The sequence below is a fragment of the Martes martes genome, assembly GCF_963455335.1.
Source record: "Martes martes genome assembly, chromosome: 11".
In the NCBI taxonomy this organism is placed as follows: Eukaryota; Metazoa; Chordata; class Mammalia; order Carnivora; family Mustelidae; genus Martes; species Martes martes.
The window spans coordinates 94,485,914-94,505,487 of NC_137899.1; the positions used below are offsets into that span (position 1 = coordinate 94,485,914).

Here is a 19,574-nt window from a genome sequence, read left to right on the forward strand (position 1 = left end):
TTTTATTTCCCGCCTCCTGCCCATACAGGGCGGTGGGTCTTGACCTGTCCATCTTTTTCAGCTGGTGGACCTCTGCCTGTGGCTCTCCATGTGACGACAGGCAGCGACGACCTTGGCAGTGCCTCTGTTTTCGTGCTGTACCTGCCAGCACTGGGTTTATGACTCCAGAGAGAGGTTCCTGAAAAGTGATGTGTAAACAGAATATGAGGTAAGAAAAATTATAACTTAGAGGTTTTCTGAAGGAATCATAGGAAGAAATGCTCTTGGAAAGTGAACAAGTCCTCCTCTATTTCGGTGCTTCTCGATGTTTTTAGACCTCAACCCACAGTAAGAGATACATTTTACATCACGTGGGACATCCATGCGTGGACACGCCTGACCCAAACAGTGTATAAAACAGCACTTCGGGGGCGCCTGGGTGGCTCAGTGGGTTAAAGCCTCTGCCTTCGGCTCAGGTCATGATCCCGGGGTCCTGGAATCGAGCCCCGCATCGGGCTCTCTGCTCAGCGGGGAGCCTGCTTGCCTTCCTCTCTCTCTGCCTGCCTCTCTGCCTACTTGTGATCTCTGTCTGTCAAATAAATAAATAAAATCTTAAAAAAAAAAAAAAAAACAGCACTTCGCCCCGCTGCTGGAGATACCTTCTGAAATTTTGTCCTAGTTTCCTCTGCAAAAATGCTGGCTGCGGGCCACCTGGCTGGCTCAGTGGGCAGAGAATACTGACTTTCAGGCTCAGGGTCATGAGTTAAAGGCCCACACTGGGCATGGAGCCTTTAAATATATATTTTTTTAATTTTAAAAGACTTTATTTATTTGAGAGAGAGAGTGAGAGAGCATGAGAGGGAAGAAGGTCAGAGAGAGAAGCAGACTCCCCAAGGAGCTGGGAATCCGATGCAGGACTCCATCCCGGCACTCCGGGATCATGACCTGACCCAAAGGCAGTCGCCCAACCAACTGAGCCACCCAGGCGCCCCGGCATGGAGCCTTTAAAAAAAAAAATGCTGGTTGCCACCCACAAAAATGGATTTCATGACTCATTAACAGGTCTCAGCCCACAGTTTGAAAACACAATACCAGTTTAAATATTTTATCAATCTGATGTTTCCGTTTTGCACAGGGTAGCTGAACTGCCCACACCTCACATTCCACACCACAGAGAAAATCCGGTCCCTAAGATATGACAAGCGGTCACTCTTCCAGATTCTGTGGAGGAAAAACTTAAGGAAAACTCGCCTCAGCTGGAGGTTTCTATGGCCAGCAGACGGATAAACTCCAGGTTTTCTCAGACCTCGAAATTAACTTTCCATCTGCTGTAGATTTTTTGAGGAAGGAAAACAAAATGGTTTTCCGCTCTTTCTTCCCATGTAAGTGCAGAGTTTTGTTTTGTTCCCTTTTTTTAATCTTCTCTTTGGGTCGCCTCCTTTCTCTCCGTGGCTCCCCAGAAAGAGTCAAGTCCACAAAGGAGTCAAATGACTCAAGACCTAGAGCTGTCAGGCGCCTGGGTGGCTCCGTGGGTTAAGCATCTGCCTCCCGCAGGGGTCATGATCCTGGTGGTCCTGGGATCGAACTCCGTGCTCAGCAGGGAGCCTGCTTCTTCCTCTCCCTCTGCCTGCCACCCGCCCCCTGCTTGTGCTCTCTCTCTGTCAAATGAATAAATAAAATATTTTTATTTCTTTTATTTATTTATTTATTTATTTTTTGACACAGAGAGAGATCACAAGTAGGCAGAGAGGCAGGCAGAGGGAGAGAGGGGGGGGAAGCAGGCTCCCTGCTGAGCAGAGAGCCGGATGCGGGGCTCGATCCCAGGACCCTGAGATCATGACCTTAACCCACGGAGCCACCCAGGCGCCCTAAATAAAATATATTTTTTTAGAAAAGACCTAGAGCTGTATTCTCCTTGACTTTGCCCCCCTCAACTAGCCGCCCCACCGCCACCCCAGCCAATCGAGGGACTCCAGGAAAAAGCGGGGGCAAGGGTTGCAAAAGAGGAGGTGAGTAGAAGGAAGGAACGGGGCGGCTGCATAGTTAAGGGGCCCGTCCTTTTCGTCCGGCTTTGCGAGGAGACGGCGGCTGGGGCCGGGGCGGGGGGGGGCCGGCAAGCTGCGTGCGCGGGGCGCGCCGGCCACAGCCCCTCACCTGGCGCTTGGACCCGACGGCAGCTCGGCGCCCGGCTCAGGGGCGGTGGGAGGACTCGCGCTTTCCTTTCACTTTCTCAGGTCGCCAAACCCGACCCCTGGGGACTGAACCAGAGCTCCCAGCACGCCGGCCCGGCAGGAGGAAGCAAGGCGCGCAGGGCCGGGAAGGAAAAACGAGAATAAAGTCACCATTCCCTGCCGGCGGAGGTGAGCGAGCGAGCCAGGTACGCGACAGGTGAGCCGGGAAGGTGGAGGCTGCAGACTGCGGGCCGGAGGGCATCGGGTGCGTGCGCCCTGCGCGTTTAAGCTTGCCGCGAGCGCCGGCTGAGGTGAAGGCAAAGCCCCCAAACCCTGGAGGACTTGCTGGGGGAAGGGGGAAGTAAGGTCCCCGCTCAAGTTACAGTGATATGACACCGGAAGTGGCATGGCCTTCTTTATTTGAAAAGCCAGAAGGGAAAAAGGGGGTTTCATTGTGTCTTTATCTGCCGGGTCGTTTGCCATAGGTGGTTTCAGAGGCGTCCAAGAGAGGTGCTGGGAGCCTTCCTAGTCCCTTTGTAAAGCGCAGGGTTTTCACTACAGATTGTGGGTCTGTGTGCTTTTTAATGTGTGTGATGATGCCGACGTGTCGTCTTCAGAGAAAACCGAAAAATAAAACTGGAAGAAATGGAGAAAGGGGTGGTTAGGCAGGAGCAACAGGAAGCATGTCAATTTTATTTTATTTTATTTTATTTTTTTTGGGAAACATGTCAAATTTAATCCGGGAGAAGTTTTTTGTTTTTTTTTTTTTTAAAGATCTTATTTATTTATTTGACAGAGATCACAAGTAGGCAGAGAGGCAGGCAGAGAGAAAGAGAGAGAGAGGGAAGCAGGCTCCCCGCTGAGCAGAGAGCCCGATGCAGGACTCGATCCCAGGACCCCGGGATCATGACCTGAGCCGAAGGCAGAGGCTTTAACCCACTGAGCCACCCAGGCGCCCCCGGGAGAAGTTTTCTTGTATTTTTATGAAACATTGGCTGAGGAGACCCAGCACGCCAGCATGAAGGACAGTGGAAAGGCCTGGGGATATTTGCCGTGAGGGCGTGTGTGCGCTGCGTCAGATTTCTGGTGGGCTGTCATGTGAGACGGGAATCTGCCCAATCCTGGCACAGCCTGAGGGGATACAGATGGGAAACCCCAGGGAGATGGAGTTCAACCCCATGTAAGCCAGAGCTGGACATGCCAAATGGATCTTTGCAGGAGGTAGTGAGTTCCCTGTCATCAAACATTCCAAAGTGTAGGTAGATAGGGAAGCAGGAATGCGGAGGGGGGGGGGGATGAAGTTTCAGGTGAGTGACTGTGGTGATCAGTGCTCCCCAAACTGGGATGGTCACTGGAATCACCCGGGGAGTGTATGCCTGCGTTTGTGTGTCGGGGGGCTGGGGGTGTCTTTAAATGTGTTTGGCAGATCTCAGATGGGCTCTAGCGATAGATCTAGTTATCTCCTCCAGACCGTTGTGACATAATCAGTTAGTTTGGAAAACACTGTCATCAGAAACTTGAAAGTTCTCTCCCAGTCTATAGTAAAATATGCCATAAACACTTGAAAACCATAGTTTTCATTTTGAGGGTTTTTTTTTAAGTTTATTTATTTTTAAGTAATTTCTCTATTCAATGTGGGGCTTGAACTCATGACCCTGAGATCAAGAGTCACGTGCTCTACCGACTGAGCCTGCCAGATCCTTTCCTGGTCAAGAAAACCAGAAGAAAAAGGCCATGTCACTATTCCCCAAACTGACTTCTGTCACATCTTGCTGGTCCTTGCTGCTGGTTGCCTGGACGGTCTGTCTTCCCTAGCTGGGAGTTTTCCTCCCTGCCAGAAGGATGCTAGGATGACAGCGAGACATGTCCACCAGCTGATGAACAGCAGCTAGAACCCTCCCGTAGGCATCTCCTCTGCCTTCCGCTGAGCTCAGGGCGCTTGACAGAGCATGGGGCACTTCCTTGCCTCAGTGACGAGGATTTCAGTCAGTGCTGTCCCCTGATAGCGTCGCTTGTGTGTTAGGCCCAAAAGAGAATGGCAGTTAAATCTCTTCAGATTTTTTTATTTTTAAAAGATTTCATTTGTTTGAGGGAGAGAGAGAGAGAGAGAGGGAGTGGGGTGAGGGGCAGAGCGGGAAGCAGATGCCCTGCTGAGCAGGGAGCCCAATGTGGGACTCGATCACAGGACTCTGCGATAGTGACCTGAGCTAAAGGCAGTCACTTAATCGATTGAGCCACACAGGTACCCCAAACCTCTTCATTTTAAAGTAATGCCAACCCACGTAAGCCAGGTGGGGGCGTGTGGGGACAGCTCCCCTGTACCTGACCAGGAATTAATATCCCTCTCCCACAAGAATGTGAGTACTGGGGCACCTGGATGGTTCGGTGCGTTGGACCTCTGCCTTCGGCTCAGGTCATGATCTCAGGGTCCTGGGATTGAGTCCCACATCGGTCTCTCTGCTCAGCCGGAAGCCTGCTTTCCTCTCTCTGTCAAATAAATAAATAAATCTTTTTTTAAAAATGTGAGTGCTATGAATGAATAACCTCCCTTTCTCTCGTCCTGTCTTACATCCCGAGTGTCTAGAACACTGCTTAGCTCACTAGAGAGATGCTGGATTCCTTCTTTTCTTCTGGGTGCATTCCAGGTGGCAGGAGCCATGCAGTTCTCCAGTTCCCCCAGGGAAGCAGATGAGAATTTTGACTATTTGTTCAAGATCATCCTCATTGGGGATTCCAATGTGGGGAAGACCTGTGTGGTGCAGCATTTCAAATCTGGGGTCTACACAGAGACACAGCAGAACACGATTGGGGTGGACTTCACTGTGCGCTCCCTTGAGATCGATGGCAAGAAAGTGAAGGTGAGAAAGGCATGGGGTTGGCTCCTCTTCTCTTAGCTAGAGTTCTTTTTTTTTAGGATTGTATTTGTTTATTTGAGAGGGAGACAGCATGAGCGGGGCGGGGAGGGACAAGGGAGAAGCAGTCTCCTTGCTGAGCAAGGAGTCGATATGGGGCTCAATCCCAGGACCCAGGATCTTGACCTGAGCCGAAGGGAAATGCCCAACCAACTGAGCCACCAAGGCACCCCTTAGCCAGAGTTCTTAACACCAAAACACGTGCCTGAGGAATAAAAGATTTAAATATAAAACATGAAATCCTAAGAACACCAGAAAAAAAGATCATTGAAATATTTATCATTGTAGAGTGGGGGAATCAGCCTTTTTTTTTTTTTTAAGATTTTATTTATTTATATGAGGGAGAGAGACAGATTGAGAGAACGAGTGGGAAGAGGGGCAGTGGGAGAAGCAGACTTCCCGTGGAGCAGGGAACCCAGGACGGGACTCGATCCCAGAACCCTGAGATCATGACCTGAGCCAAAGGCAGACGCTTAACCGACTGAGCCACCCACGAGCTCAGCAGCCTTTTTTTTTTTTTCCCTAAGATTTTTATTTTTAAAGGCTTTTAAGTATTTATTTGAAAGAGAAAGGGAACACAAGCAGGGACAGTAGGAAAGGGACAAGCAGACTCCCCGCTGAGCACGGGGGCCATCGCAGGGCTGATCCCAAGACCCTGAGATCAGGACCCAAGCCAACATCAGAAGCTTAACTGACTGAGCCACGCAGGTGCCCTGGGAAATCAGGCTTTTAAGAACAGAACCCAGAAGCCATAAAGGAAAAGATTGCTCAGTCATAACTACCTAAAGGCCAAATTTATACATCTCTATATAATGATATAAAGGTCAAATTCTACATCCACAAAAATATCATAAACAAAGTCAAAGGATGAATGACGAACTGGAAAGAAGTATTTGCAAATATGGAACTGACAAAAGGCTGATTTCTTTAACTAACAACCAAATACAAAAAGTAGCAATCCATTGACTGGACACAATTGTTATTTCATAAATTTGGTAAGAGCCAGCTCAGAAATGTATGTCTAGATAAAAAGGTACCCAGCCTCACTCATAATTTGAAAAGTGCAAATTTGAATAACAGAGACTATCTTTTACCCATTTGATTAGGAAAGATCAGAAAGTGTTTGTGAAAGTGTAAAGCACGGTCATGCTTGGAATCTTGATTAAATAAAAACAACAGTAAAAAGACATTTTGGAGACAAGAAAATTTTATTAGATGATACCAAGGAATATTAAATAATACCAAGGAATTCTTGGAAAGCTGATTAGCTGTGATTATGGCATTGTGTTTATATAAGAAAATGCCCACTTTTGACATAAATGAAATGACATGAAGCCTGGGATTCGCTTTAAAATAACAACTCAAAGAAATCAACGGAAAGCGCTGGATAAAGCAAGAGTGTGAAATCTTGTCTGGATAATGTCTATATGATGGTTGTTTGTTTTATTCTCTCTAGTTTGGGGTATGTTTGCATCTTTCTTTAAAAAATTCATTTTTTGGAAGCATCTGGCTGGCTCAGTCGGTAGAGCGTGCGAGTCTTGATCGCAGGGTCATGAGTACAAGCCCCACATTGGGTGCCAAGCTTACTTAATGAAATTAATTCATTAATTAATGAGTACCCTTTATAAATAGTGTGAGAGAGTGAATAAACAGGTACCTTCAGACGTGGTGGGAGGCTGTGCTGTGCTGGTGGGTGTCCCCGCGTGGGATGGTCGTTGAGAAGGTATTCTGAGGACACTCCTAAGCAGACACAACTGAGCGGTCCTTTAAAATCAGAACGGGTCAGCCAGTGCTCTCACCTTGAGTGGAATCAATGAGCAGGTTCAAAAGGTAAACAAAATCTTGGGGCGCCTGGGTGGCTCAGTGGGTTAAGCCTCTGCCTTTGGCTCGGGTCATCATCTCAGGGTCCTGGGATGGAGCCCCACATCGGGCTCTCTGCTCGGCGGGGAGCCTGCTTCCCCCTCTCTCTCTGCCTGCCTCTCTGCCTACTTGTGATCTCTGTCTGTCAAATCAATAAATAAAATCTTAAAAAAAAAAAAAAAAGGTAAGCAAAAGGTCAAGAACACCAGACCCAAGACATTGGCTCCACCTCTCCGACTAAAGTGTCCCTTGGGTGGTGGGCCCCAAACCTGAAAGTACATCCCAGATCACCCTGAGAAGCAAAAGGAAACACGGATCCCTGCGCCCCACTCCTGACCTGCTGAGTATCTATCTCCAAGTGTGACTCAGGAAGCTGCCTTTTGTAGACAACTCAGGTGAGCAAGCTGCCATCAGGCACAGGAACTCCTGATGTGGACCCCCCTCTCCTGCCCCTCCCAGATGCAGGTGTGGGACACGGCGGGCCAGGAGCGTTTCCGGACCATCACTCAGAGCTACTACCGCAGTGCCCACGCCGCCATCATCGCCTATGACCTCACCCGACAGTCCACCTTCGAGTCAGTGCCTCACTGGATCCACGAGATCGAAAAATACGGAGCAGCGAACTTGGTGGTGATGCTGATTGGTATGGCATTTTCCAAGCATTTTGCTCTCCTTTCCTGGCCCCCTCTGCAGATGCTCAGCTTTCTGGGTGTTTCTGATGGCAAGGGAACGTGGGATCATAAAAGCGCTAGTGGTGGACGGGCCTCAGAAAGTGGTTGGCCCCCAAACTCCCATCAGATTCGCTTGAGAATGTGCGTGGTGGGGTGTAAACTTGTTAATAATACAGACTCCCACCTAAGGCCCTGCCCTAGAATGTCTGGTCCTGGAGGCCCAGGATGGGGCCCGGGCTTCTCGATGAAGGCATCACACCCCAACTGATTTGATGCAAATGCGTGTAGACCACACAGGAAACACCCTGTAGGCTGAGGTTCACGGTATCAGATGACTCCAAATCCCCAATGGGGCCGCTCGGAGGCACGGGCCCGTACCCAGGAATGACTCCTCACACCTGCTAGGATCCTAAGCAAATTTTGAGGACCAACCACCCTCAAAATGGACAGCAACTTGAACTGCGCAAAGGAAACGGTCGGCTTCACGAGAGCGGTCCTACTGTATGTTCAGAAGGCGGTAACATTTCCATCCCTTTTCTGTAGTTTCAGTTTTGCGAACAGAGCTGCCTTTTCCTTCCTATGAACACAACTGCTCACCAGTGGCTGCTTCATTTTAGCAAGACGGTTTGGGCCCCTGCTACCTCCTCAAAGTGTGGTCCGTGGGCCAGCAGTGATCAGCCGCAGTTTGTGAAAAATGCAGTTATCTCGGGCCACATCCCAGACCTCCTGAATCAGAACCCTCATTTTAAGAGGATCCTAAGGAGATTCGTAGGCAAATGGAAGTTTGCACAGCACAAGTCTAGCTAGCTGTGAGATTGAGAAAGAGCTAAACACACCATGGTTTAGTGGCTGATTCATCCTCTGACAAGCATGTCCTAGCTCTGTGGCCAGTCTCTGAGCCTCAGTTCCTGGTCTGTAAAATGTGACTAATACTCAACGGGTTGTGGTAAAAATTTAATGAGATACTGTATATAAATTGCTTAGCAATGCCTGGCACCAAGTGTTTAATATAAACTGTAGGATGTGTTCTAGGAGTTTGAGGAACTATCTCATCTATGTTCCAAATAATTCAGGGCTTATGGTGAGGGTGCAAGTTCCTAGGCCCTAGGAAAAGCCAGCATCGAGCCCCGGTCAGAGCAGGAGACACAGTGGAACCAGCCTCCTTCTCCCACCACCTCCAGCCCACCCTGCCACCCCCTCCCCCGCCCCGACACGCAGGACCTGTGCATCCCCCTCTCAGGGCTGGGCTCTGGGAACCAGCCTCCTTGTTCTGTACTGTGCACCTGTTTCCTCTCCCTCAGAGCTGCTTTTCACGCCTTACTCTTGGAGTCTCTCAAAGCATCACCCCCACCTGCTCCTGCCACAAGCCCCCTTATTCTCTCTCTACTCGCTCACGAGGAAATCCCATTGTCCCATTCCTTCTTCTCATGGCAAAAGATGACCCAGGCTGCTGGCCACCCCAAGGGTGGGCGAGCCTGGGGCAAGGTGCCTACCTGAGACTAAGAGCTGGGCGCTGATGGCGAGGTCACAGGATGCAAAGGCTGGGCACGGGTGGGAGGTCACTGGCACGTGTTCTGAGCACATCGGGTCCATTATTACTGCCATGATTCCAGAAAGGGGTTTTGATTCGTAGTTCAGCCCGTCATATGCAGACTTGAAGGGAACGCTGCTTTAGGTTCACGCCACTCCTAACTTGAGAAAGAGTCATTCCAGAGCCTAGAGCACGCTCCCTCCTTCCTGCTACCTCAGATCAAAAGCCCCAGATTCCACAGTCTGCTGCCAAAGTGGATGCCCTTCCCCTTCTGTCCCCTCCCGTTCTCAGAGGGGGGTTCCCACATGGCAGAAACCAGGCAGGAGAGACTAGTGAGGCCTCCCGGAGGAGGGCACCTTGTCTCTTTGGGAGGATCGAGATCCCTCTCTCTCTCCTGTAGCTTCTCACCCAAAGGCCCCCTTTGGGACCAGAAACTTTTGTAATTTGACTCTGGATATAAACACTTCTACAAGCAGAGTCCAGAATTTGAGGAGTAAGCACTGACCCCAAAAGAGCCATATTTCTTCCCCAATAACCACTTCTGGGAAGCACGGAGGAGAATGCTTGTGGAGGTGTCCCGCATCCTTCAGGACCGCAGCTCCCTGACGGGTGGGGCCCCACCAGGGACCAGGGGTGGTGCTAGGGAGCTGCTGGTGACAGGGGACTCTAACTGCTAACCCGACTCTGGGTACAATTCTGAGCCCTCTGAGTCGCTGCATTTATCTGGATTTCAGAGTCAGGCCGATTGGGGTTCAATCCCCACCTCTGCCCTTCCCCTCTGAACTTGGGCTCATTACTCTAATTTCCTCATCTATGAAACTGATGCCTGCTTCAGGTGCATTGTTGGGTTGAATGGATATACAGGAAGCACTTGGCACAGTGCTAACACCAGTAAGGGGAAGCTATTATTTCCAGAGCGAAGAGGCGGGTCTGCTGTGCCAGACAGAGCGGCTAAGAGGCCCCGTGGCTGGAAAGCAGAACCGACGGGGAAGGCCACCCATGACCTCAGGGACGGAAAGAAACTCTACCAGAGGTAGCTCCCCGAGAAGGGACACTCAAGGGTGGAAAATGTGCAACTCACTAAAGGGAACGAAGCTGTTCCTTTTTTTTTTTTTTTTTAAGATTTTATTTATTTGACAGACAGAGATCACAAGTAGGCAGAGAGGCAGGCAGAGAGAGAGAAGCAGGCTCCCTGCCGAGGAGAGAGCCCAACTCGGGGCTCGATCCCAGGACCCTGGGATCATGACCGGAGCTGAAGGCAGAGGCTTTAACCCACTGAGCCACCCAGGCACCCCGGATGAAGCCGTTCTAATCACACTCGAAGTTACCCCAGGAAGGTGAACTGAATCTCTTTTCCCCTAAATGCCTGTACTTCCCACAATGAAGCAGTTCTTCCTCGGGGCCTGGAAGTTGGGCAAGGCAAAGCTGCATGCCCCAAGGCCCCTTCCCTTCTGAGCTGTCTTCGGAAGACAGCTCCGTTTTCCAGCATCCGGGGCCTCCCTTGCAGGCTTTCCCCCCAGCACCCTCCTCAACTCATTTCTTCTGCAGACACAGTTGGGACAGAGGAGGGGGTAACAGATGCTAGGATGGGGGCACCTGGGTGGCTCAGCGGGTTAAGCCTCTGCCTTCAGCTCAGGTCACGATCCCAGGGTCCTGGGATCGAGCCCCGCATCCGGCTCCCTGCTCAGCAGGGAGTCTGCTTCTCCCTCTCCCTCTGCCCCTCCCTCTTGTGCTTGCTCACTCCTTCTCTTGCTCTGCCTCAAAATCTTTTTAAAAATGCTAAGATGTTGCAGGATTTCCAGGAATCTCACAGCTGTCGTGGTATTTATACCCCAGTCTGTCATTCCTCACAACCATCTCTGCCTCAATTTACAACCGGTTCTAGAAATGCCCCCAAAGACGGCCAGGATGTGTCAGTTTATGACGCGTCCAGTCCCCAGGGCTGACACAACGGGTCTTCCTGTTTTTGTCTCTGTGGCCTCCGTGCCTTAATCTAGAAAAGTCAACTTGCTGTTCCCTCACAGAAGTGTTCTCGCCCCCGCTGTCTTCCTGTTTCCACATTTCTTCACACAGGTGTCTCTCTTTCACAAGTTTACCGCAGCCTCTCAGAGACGTTCCTACAAAGGTCAGAGATGGTTGTGCACCCATTTGTACGGCTCCTCCTCTCCGGCCATTTACCGGAAGACCAGCCCCTCGGTAGTGTCCTGTGTTTAAAATCCTTGGGGCCCCCCCGCTTCCCCCCTGGAGAAGGCTGGCTCTTACCTTCTCCTCATCCCATGCTGTTTGTGACCTCCCAGCTCTTGGTACCCCCATCAGAGGGAGAACTCAGAAGCCAACTTCCTTGACAGGTTACAGCACCTGCTGTAACCCTCAGCACCTGCTTTGTCCCCTTAGGATTTCAGGCAAACGTCCCACTTCAACTGCTGTTCTATTTCCAGGTCCACAATCTCTCAGAGAAAAACTCTTCATGCCTAAGATTTCAGCCTTCAGATCTGTCAGATCTTAGAAGACTGCATTCTGTGTTATGTGACACCCTCAGTAGGTCTGGGCCAACACCCCAAGGTCAAATGCATCCTTATTTATTCAGTGCAGTGGAATGTGCAACCTAGTCATACAAAGCACATTGAATAAAAACTTCAAATGCCAGTTTGGGGCAGATTTTACCATTGGAGGAATGACCAAATACACTTAGGGGTTTCCCAGGGTTTTGGATCTGGGAAATGTGGACAAGGGATTATACACCTGTGCTATGAACAACTGTTACCGTTCACCTGGTCCTCGGCCTGTATTTTTTCGTGGCTTGTGTCAGATCAGAAAGTTCTTGTAGTTGACTCAACTGTCCGTGTGTCCGTCTGGTCTCCCTGACAAGATGAGAACTCCTTCCTTCTGGGCAGGAACATCTCTCTGGGTGCTCAACACACAGCCCTTAGCAAGCAAGGGCTCAGACCCCAAGTGGCGAACACACGGTTTCTTTCCGTGTCCAGGTGTCCCGGCTCATCTTGAGGTGTGCCGCCCCCAGCGGCAGAGAGGCCGGGCACTGGACAGACGGGGCTGCTGACCTGCCGTGGCGATGGGGCAGGTTGGGGGGGGGGCAGGTCCTAAAAAGCAGAACCAATGCAACCGAGCCCAGCACCCAGAGCTCCGAGTGAGGGATGCAAGGAGCAGACCACACTCCCAGCTCAGGGACGCCCACTCCTCTGGCATCCCTCCCCCCACCTGCCTTCCGGAGGCAGCGCTGTGCCCTGAGCTTCGGTCTCATGGGCTAGAGATGCGCGTGCAGCCGTCTTGAAGATACGTACCTGAGGCAGTTTCCAGTGGCTGCTGGGACACAGAACCATACACCGAGCAGCTTAAAATCGTGGGAAGGTGTCCTCTCTCAATTCCAGAGGCCAGAAATCTAAACCCGGTATCACTGGGCCAAAACCAAGGCATCTGCAGGGCCACACTGCTCCGGGAGCTCCGGGGGCTCATCTGTTCTTTGCCTCTTTCAGCTTCTGGCGGCTGCCACGGTTCTCTGCTGTGGCCACAACACCCAGTGTGTATGTCCCTCTCCACCTCTCCACCTCTCCTCCTGTGCGTGTGAAGTCCTCCCCCAGCCCATGCAGCAGGTCACATGAGGCTGTACTAGGGCCCATGCAGCTAATCCAGGACCCTCTTCCCCACCTCCAGATTCTTAATAACATCTGCAAAGACCTTTCTTCCAAATAAAGTAATATTTAGTCTCCAGGGATTAGAACCTGGTTATCTCTGGGACTCAGTGTTCAGCCCAGCCCCGCTGGGAGGTGGTGTCTCAGACTGAACACTTGTAAGAAAGGTTCCCTCGGCCCGGAGCCGACGCCGCCTGGCAGAGGAATGGAGGCCTGCAGCCCGCAGCCCCGGTCTACATGAGCGGGTCCCACTTCAGCCTACTTCAAAAAAAAAACCACAAACAAAAAAAAATTAAGTAATCTCTATACCCAACAGGCAGCTCAGATTTACGATCCTGAGGTATGAGTCCCACACTCTACCAACTGAGCCAGCCATGCGCCCCTGAGTAGATATTCTTTTAAATGATTTTATTTAGGGGCGCCTGGGTGGCTCAGTGGGTTAAAGCCTCTGCCTTTGGCTCAGGTCATGATCCCAGGGTGCTGGGATCGAGCCCCGTATCGGGCTCTCTGCTCAGCGGGGAGCCTGCTTCCCCTCCTCTCTCTGCCTGCCTCTCTGCCTACTTGTGATCTGTCAAATACATATAATCTTTAAAAAAAAAAAAAATCTTATTTATTTGAGAGAGCGCATGAGTGGAGGGAGGAGCAGAGGGACAAGCAGACTCCACGCCGACCATGGAGCCCAACATGGGGCTTGATCCCACACCCTGAGCTGAGACCAAGAGTTGGCCACTTAACCAACTGAGCCACCCAGGCATCCCTTAAACAGACTTTTTAAATTTCAGTGTATGTCAGTCCATCAATCTTTCCCCAGCGATATAGTGCACACCTCTGCATACCGTTCATGGTGTTCTAGATGGCTCCCTGACCTGAAGGTCCTCCTTCAACAACTCGTGAGTCTTTAATTGTTCCTTTTTTTTTTTTTTTTAAGATTTTTATTTATTACAGAGATAGCGAGAGAGGGAACACAAGCAGGGGGAGCTGGAGAGGGAAAAGCAGGCTCCCTCCCCGCTGAGCAGGGAGCCTGATGCAGGGCTTGATTCCAGGACCCAGGGATCACGACCTGAGCCCAAGGCAGACACTTAATGGCTGAGCCACCCAGGCACCCCCTAGAATTGTTTCAAAATGAAAAATTTTTAGGTTTTCATGGTGGGGACGGTTAATTATGGGGGAAAAGGGTCTAAGAAAGCTCCTTTGTAGGAAAAAACACCAGTTGAGAAACACCAGTCTGGCCCATCTCAGTTACCGTAGATTTGTAATAAATCCTGATGTCCGGTAGAACAAATCCTGTGGAAAACAATTTTACCTCTGGATTCCTGCCTCAGAGAAATCCAAGTCCAATGATCGGAGGCATGTAGGGGTAAGTGGAGAAGTAAAGAGGTGGCTCACTCTTCCTTCTATAACCATGTTCACAAAACCCGTCACTGAACGTTCTGGGGTAATAGGGAATGTTCTTTATCCTGAGAGGAATGATGGTTACATAGCGCGTCCGTTTGGCAGCATTCATGAACTGCACACTTCAAGTCCGCATCCGGCCGTATTTAAGTCACAGCTAAATCCTGCATTCATCCCACACCTTCAACCCAGCAAATCCTAATCACAATCTCCTCAGCTAGCCCAGGCCCCATCCCACAGTATCCAACCCTTTGTGGTTTGGCAAAGAGAGCAGAAAGAGAAACAAGATTCGAAGGAAGCAGCAAGAAGCCTGAGACATCCCCTCTGGCACCGTTTTTACCTTGTTAGACTTAGAAGGAAGGAATGACTGTCGCTCCCTAGAACGGAGGGGCTCCATGGGTCCCTCCCGATAAAACACACCCCTCCGGCCCATTTCTCCAAGCTCCTCAAGATCTCATTTAACAGTGAATTAAGACACTGGCTCTGTTTCCATCATCAGGGGTTTCATTTTCAGTAAATCTGCCCACAATGGTTGTTCAGGGATGAAATCATGCGTGTGTATCACTGAACTAAAATGTTTCTATTAAAGGTTCATTAAAAAAAAAAAGAACAACTGAGATTCGGTTCACCCACGGAACATCTGCCTCTCTCTCGCTCCCAGGGAACAAATGTGACCTGTGGGAGAAACGGCACGTCCTGTTTGAGGACGCCTGCACCCTGGCTGAGAAGTACGGCCTTCTTGCTGTTTTAGAAACATCTGCCAAAGAGTCTAAGAACATAGACGAGGTCTTCGTGCTGATGGCCAGGGAGCTGATCGCCCGCAACAGCCTGCACTTATTTGGGGAGAGCCCCGTGAACAGCCTGGCCCTGGATTCTAGGCCGATCCTTGTGGCCCAGGGTCCAAGGGAAAAGACCCACTGCTCGTGCTGAGATGTGCACGAGGCCAGCCACAGCCAGGAGATGCCGCGTCGGACGCAGAAGGTAGCCGGATACCCTGTCGTCGGCCACGTGGCGTCTCAGACCAAAGCACACTTGCCTGCTGGTCCTTAACCCTTCCCGCCCGGATGGGGGCCGCTGTGCCTGGGTTCGCACCCGAGGCCAGACCTGCTGCCTCTGAGCAAAAAGCCACACCACCGTTTCTCTTGGCTCTGCTTTGGACTTGAAGGCAGGGGTAGGGAGACAAGGTCTGCTCTTCCTTATACTTCCATTTTGTCTCCCCAACCCTTCCAACCATGTCCTACTGAGTTCTGCTTCTTGCTTGAAGAAGGTAGTGAAGAAAGAATAAAGGAGGGATATCAAGGGAGGGGAGAGGATGTTTAGAACATTCCAGAGCGGTTTAAAATAGTTGGGGTGCAGGGGAGGGTGTGTGTGTGGGGGGGAGCCTGCAGTGAAAAACCAGAATGCTGTTCGACTTTTGCTTCCTGAGGTTCACACCTCAGGTCTTTAGTTTGAGGAGCAAAGCCTTTGACATCAAGACCCTCAATATTGTCTTGCCAAATGGTCAGGAGCCATGAGATGGAGACGGAACTGATCTCACTCTATCGTAGTGGGGCTGATGTGACCACCCTCCTCGAATGTGGGCGATGCTGACAATTTCCTTCTACAGTACCTGCTGGATGAAAACTCACCTCCGAATTGAAATTCAGTTGAGCCCTAGATGAATGTCAAGCCAATACTGGCCTCACTGAGTGGCGCCCCCCCCCCGACCGCGGGCTATGTACAGAACCTGTAAATAAACAATATTGTTTTTTCAAAGTTCCCTGATGGTTGCTGCTGGGGCCCATCTTGTAATTGTAGAAAGAACCACAGGGCTGGAGCAGCTGCAACCATGGCCCTGAACCAGGAAAGGTCCGTGGTGTGGGGACTCACCCCTCAGCACCACCCAGACGTTGGGACCAGCACAAACAGCCACTAACCATGGGCAGCTCCCGAGTACTTGAAATGTGGTTCATTCGAATTTGAGCTGAGCTCTAAGTGTAAAATACACACCAGAATTTGAACACTTAGCACACACACACACGGGAAGAACAAAGTATCTTACAATCATTTTATATTGATTGTATGTTGAAATGGTATTTTAGATATACCAGGTTAAATGAACATAGTAATGTTTCACCTGTTTTTTTTTTTTCACTTTTTAAAATGTGGCTACTAGAACTTCAATCACATATGTGGTTCACACCATGTATCTATCAGGCAGTACAATGAAGCAATGCTCCTCAAGTGTAGCTCACCAACCGGACGTGTGAGACCGGCCAGGGGATGCTCGGTGCCGATTCTTGAGCTCCGTGATTGGACAGAATCAGGATCTTTTCAGAAATCCACATGCACCCAAGCTTGTCAGGCAAGTCTTCCCCACACTAAAATGTTCACATTGTTACTGTGTAGAAATGGGGAGGGGAGCATGGTTAAGAGGAGGATCATAGAGAATTAATCACATTTTATTTTTTTTCTTAAGATTTTGAGAGAGAGAGATAGTGAGAGAGAGCATGAGTGAGGCGGTGGTCAGAGAGAGAAGCAGACTCCCCATGGAGCTGGGAGCCCGATGCGGGACTCGATCCCAGGACTCTGGGATCACGACCTGAGTCGGCCAACCAACAGAGCCACCCTGGTGCCCCAATTAATCACATTTTAATTCATTTCACTCTATTTCACTCCGTATTTGTTGGACTCACCTTTAGGAAGCATGAGGGAAATCTAGCTCCAGGCCAGAGAGAACACATGCATCAGAGATCAACCGCTTTCATCTTCCTGTTACTGTTCTAGTGGAAGGGTGAGGCACAGCAGACTCTCACGGGCAGATCAGGAATATATCCGTACGGAGCCTCTGCAGGATATTCTGAGGAGGCAAGAAGCAGATAGTCGTTACGAAACGTAAGGAAAACTGGGCAGGTCGAGGGAGAGAGGGAGCAAAGCAGCAGCTGAGAATGATGGGAGAGTAACTCCGTTTCCGTGCCCATCAATCCCAATGCTCTGAAGACCTCATCACCAGCTTCCTGGGTTACACCCTCTGGGGATCAGCCGGAATTAAAATATTCCTCCTGGCAGGGTACACACGGCCCCCTGAACACCAGCATGCTGTCATTCACCAACCCGGGCTTCTGCCGAAATTATGGTGCTTCCACAGAAACCCTCGAGTCCCCTGCAAAGGGACTTGAAAAGGTATCCAGCATGGAACAATGGTGTCACTGAGCCCAGAGGCTGAACTCCTGGGGCTCAGGGCAGCCACGTAACCCTGTGAAGCCAGCTCAGCAGGCTCCACTTTAGAGGGCCTGGCACCCAGGAAGGCTGTGCGTTGCCGAATTCTGGTTATTTTTTTCACATCTCCGAAACTGTGTAGTTGGTAACGAGTTATGTGAAATTAAATTCTAGAAGGGACACTTCGGAAGGGATGGTAGGATGGCAAAGGCCTCAATATTTTGTCTGCCTATGTCAAGTACGTTTCCATGTGTGAGGCAATCTTTCAGTTAATATTTCATCATTCAGAGACAAGTCCTGAATCTCTTTCCCCTTCTGTTACTGGAAAGGTCCATTTGTAGTAATGGGAATAGGACTACAATGGTATTAATAATGGCAAACACACAGAGCAATTACTGTGTGCCCGGTGCCATACCAAACACTTTATACTCACTCAGTAAATCCTGGCTACTATCTGTTGAAGTGGGTACTATTCATAATTCCTATTTTAAAATGACGATATCAAATACTGAAGGATTAAGGTCACACAGCTGTTAAGTGGCAGAACCAGGATTCCAAACAATCTGGTTCCAGGGCCCACTCTCAGCAACAAGGCTCTTACTCCGCCAGCAGATAATGACCGGTATCAGATCTGGGTTCCGTCCTATTAACCCTTCATCATTAATACACAAGCACAGAGAAATAATCCTAAAATACACTCTCAAACATACGTTTCAATATCCTTCAAAGTCATGCAGCTCTCTCTAGAAGCAGCTGGAGGGAGGTAAGGAGGTAGTGTGGGAGAGGCCAGGGGCCAAGCGGCCGGTTGGGTGGATGAGGCTTGTCCCATCTAACCACAGCACAGTTATGGAGGAGCCGTGCCTGAGTGATGCCTGGCCCAGCCGGAGTCCACTTCCTCTTGAACAAGGATGATGTGGAAACTCCACTTTGCTCATGTGCGAGGCTATCTGGGGGACCCAAGGCAAAGTAGGTGGAGTTCTACCCCAGCACAAGGGTTAGATGGGGAGGATGGAGAGGCAAGCACCTTATCAGTGCTCCCTGCAGGTCGCTTACAAACCTCCAGGTAATGAGGGGCCCCTGGGTGGCTCAGTGGGTTAAAGCCTCTGCCTTCAGCTCAGGTCATGATCCCAGGGTCCTGGGATCGAGCCCCACATCGGGCTCTCTGCTCCGCGGGGAGCCTGCTTCCCCCTTTCTCTCTGCCTGCCTCTCTGCCTACTTGTGATTTCTGTCTGTCAAATAAATAAAATCTTTGGGGAAAAAAAAAAGAAAGAAAAAGAAAACCTCCAGGTAATGAAGAGGTTCTGGGGATTCACATGGAAGACAGTTAGTTAATAGTGCCTGCTTCAACTTTCCATTTTCAAAAATACCAGTGTTGGGACACCTGAGTGTCTCAGTGTGGTTAAGCCTCTGCCTTCAGCTCAGGTCATGATCTCAGGGTCCTGGGATCGAGCCCTGCATCGGGCTCTCTCTACTCAGCAGGAAGCCTGCTTCCCCCACTCTCTCTCTCTCTGCCTGGCTCTCTGCCTACTTGTGATCTGTGTTAGATAAATAAATAAAATTTTTTTAAAAAAAATACCAGTGTCTGCTCAAGAGCCTGTGATCAATTATTGAGCAAACATGCAGACGTCCCAAGATTCACTTAGTTGGGCTACGGTGCCATCAGAATCCTGATAGATGTTAAGGTAGTTTTGACAACATACAGTTTCTTCTGTGTTCATTCTTAAACACACTGCTCCATCTATACCCAGAAACAATTGCCGAAGACTGGAGGCATCAGGAATTGGAGGTCAAGTACAAGTTAATAAGGAGCACAAAGTAGTAAGGTGATAATCCTGCTGCATGTAAGTTGCATTTACTTAGCATTATTACTTAATTCTACTTATTTTTTTTTAAAGGTACTGATTGATTGTAGGTTCTGCACCCAGTGAGGAGCCCAATTCAGGGCTCAAACACATGACCCCGGAGACCAAGAGTCACACACTCCACCAACTGAGCCAGCCAGGTGCCCCTGAATTTACGTACTCTTACATGGGGTAGCAGGATGTCCCTAGAATTTAACAGACCCTAAAACAACAACAACAACAAAATGATGATTATATCCAACTAGTGTTTTCATTTACTGGGAATAAAATTATCCACACATGGTGTCAATTTTCAGAAATGCTTGCAAACAGCCACCTGAAACCTTCTCATCTAATTAGAAGCAAAATTCC

At 49.9% G+C, this 19,574-nt stretch overlaps 1 protein-coding gene across 3 annotated transcripts; it reads left to right on the plus strand.

Annotated features, from left to right (window-relative positions):
- Positions 1–1,984: 1,984 nt before the first annotated feature.
- On the plus strand, positions 1,985–15,916 carry RAB19 (RAB19, member RAS oncogene family). Of its 3 annotated transcripts, none has more exons than XM_080818046.1 (4): positions 1,985–2,356; positions 4,796–5,008; positions 7,382–7,565; positions 14,753–15,916. In XM_080818046.1, exons 2-4 carry the CDS (start codon positions 4,808–4,810, stop codon positions 15,091–15,093), a joined length of 726 nt encoding a protein of 241 aa, XP_080674172.1. In that variant the 5' UTR covers positions 1,985–2,356; positions 4,796–4,807; the 3' UTR covers positions 15,094–15,916. The 3 variants fall into 3 exon arrangements, with proteins under 3 accessions (XP_080674172.1, XP_080674174.1, XP_080674173.1); XM_080818048.1 differs by having other exon boundaries at positions 1,985–2,367; positions 14,825–15,915; XM_080818047.1 differs by having other exon boundaries at positions 14,825–15,915.
- The last annotated feature ends 3,658 nt before the right edge of the window (positions 15,917–19,574 follow it).